We start from the raw sequence: 2,174 nt of genomic DNA, 5'->3' as shown, positions 1-2,174 counted from the left end.
GGCTAAAATGGGGGAAGTTTGGTGAACAAGCCACAGAAACCTGCCTGGATTGTCCTAAGGAGAACAGATCAACAGATGGGCTAGTGACCCCCTGTTACTGCCTCCCTCCAGAGAGCACAAAAACATGAGGGTCTGACTGCAAAAAATTGAACAAGGTCAAACGTCCAAGCTCTTGACCCTCAGAGCCCTGCTGATCACAGGCTTGACTTGCCAGCATGGGTTTTTGAGGTTAATGGCACATGCAGCCATGAAGCACCCTCTCCCTGTGCTGGCCCAGGGGGAGGAAAACCTGCCCACAGCACCCTGCTCACAGGACTGACTGATGTGGGGTGCTGGCCCTCCTCCTCCAGCACAGCTCAGCCAGTGCTGGCAGCTCCTTTCCAGCTCACTTCTTCCTCTGACATGGACTTGCAAATTCCATCATGGCTACCTGTCTGGAGCCGCAAATGTCCCTGCAAAAGCCCCTTCGTAAGGTGAATGCTGAGGCAAAGGCTACAGAAGATCAACTCCACGGTTGAGTGAAAGGACCGGGCAATTTAAAAGTCTCAGAAAGAAAAAACAAGATCAATATTTGTGGAGATTTGTAGGATGTTTGTGCTTGAAAACAACAGCTGGGACCTGGCCTCTCTTTCCTTGCCAGCGCTTTGCGCCAGTACTCCCGGTGATGCCTGGGTTAGTGTGTCACCACTCTCCACTCTCCGCTGTGCTCTCATGCCATGCCCTCATTCTCACTCCCTGCTGGCTTCGGGGATGCAGAGGTTGAAATTCCTCTTCACACAGTGTTGGCACCAGTGAAAAAGCAGCTACAGTTCTAGCTCACCGTGCATTGCTCACACTTACAGCTTAAGCATTGCCTTCTACTCAAAAGAACAAAGATAAAATGTCAGGAATTCACAGTTTTTATTCTCTTTCTTATGCCCACCCATCTTCCCCTGCCATCGATGTCAGTGACTCAACGTCCTCATCGTACAGTAGCCTTTGCCAGTGCGGCACTCAAAAGGTTAGCAAACCACGGCTTCTTGGACAGATAAGACATAAGCTCATTCACCGGTAGGAACACGTGGACGGTTAGATCACAGAAACACCTTAGGGCTTCCTGTAGCGATTCTTTGGAGTTTCGCCACAGCCAGTGACATCGCAGGAGAGAACATTGGGCTTCTTTCCCAAGCCAATGCTTCCCAAGAGATCGGGAAGCTCACGAGTGATGGCCTTCTCAATCTTCTCTAGGAAACACCCTCCCATGTAGGAACACTGCTGAGACAGCAGCTTAAAACTGGTAATGGGGTTGATGCCAAAGAAGTCCTTGTAAGCCTCGCGGTTGGGGAGGTCAAATTTGCTGACATTGGTCTTTGCCAGAATGGATTTAAAGATAAAGAACTTGTCAGGATCTTCCACAATGTCCCTGAACACCAGTTCTCCATCGCTAAAGAAGGTCATTTTGTCTTTGTAGGTCTGCAGATAGCGATCAACCAAAAGGGCGTGGATGCGCACCCGGATGGCGTGCTGGCGTATGAAGGCGATCTTATTTTCCATCCTGTTCTCAATCACCTGGTTGAGATCTTCCAGGAGCGATATCTCTTCTTTGAGGAACAGGTCTCTGTGTGTATCTGGATGGTAGTCCTGGGGCCAGAAGGAGCTCACATACACCCTGGGTGGCTCCGTGACGTTGATGAGAGGAGCCAGGCTCCAGAATAGGGCACCGTAGACTCTCATGAGCTCCTGGGTAGCCAGGCTGTCAGCTTTGTTCAGGATGATTCGAATCTGAGACTCGCGGCCCTTCAGCTGGCGAAAGAGCATCTCCAGCTCCAAACCCACATCCAGCTTCGTAGGGTCAAAGACAATGAAGATGAGATCAGCTCTGTCAATGAACCACTGGCACACGTCGTTGAATGGGTAACCTTGGGAGAAGAAAGAGAGAAATCCAGCAGGGATAGCCAGCACAGGATGAGTCCCTTCAGGAAAAGGGATAGACAAAATGTGAGCCTGCCATGCCTCACGCCCTGTCTTCTTGGACAGGGTGCGAGACACAGCGGACTTCCCATGCAGCCTAGAACCTGTTTCGCATGTGCTAAAAACACTTCAGAATTTCTTGGCATGAAAACCCATCCCTGTGTGCCTAGGCCTGTGACTACGTGTCTCTCTCAGCCTCAACTCCAAACAATCTTTCTCCCTGA

At 50.6% G+C, this 2,174-nt stretch overlaps 1 protein-coding gene across 1 annotated transcript in view; it reads right to left on the bottom strand.

Annotated features, from left to right (window-relative positions):
* Positions 1 to 889: 889 nt before the first annotated feature.
* Positions 890 to 2,174, bottom strand: part of SRL (sarcalumenin) — a gene marked incomplete at its 5' end in the record, with an annotated part of 14,036 nt that continues 12,751 nt past the window's right edge. Inside the window, one exon of the mRNA XM_010009566.1 lies at positions 890 to 1,898. Within this exon, the coding sequence (XP_010007868.1) occupies positions 1,087 to 1,898 (812 nt within the window). The remainder of the gene's footprint in view (positions 1,899 to 2,174) is intronic.

The sequence above is a fragment of the Nestor notabilis genome, unplaced genomic scaffold, assembly GCF_000696875.1.
Source record: "Nestor notabilis isolate BGI_N333 unplaced genomic scaffold, ASM69687v1 scaffold19012, whole genome shotgun sequence".
Taxonomy (NCBI): domain Eukaryota; kingdom Metazoa; phylum Chordata; class Aves; order Psittaciformes; family Psittacidae; genus Nestor; species Nestor notabilis.
The sequence above is the reverse complement of the archived record's forward strand: the minus strand, read 5'-3'. Positions and strand labels throughout refer to the sequence as shown.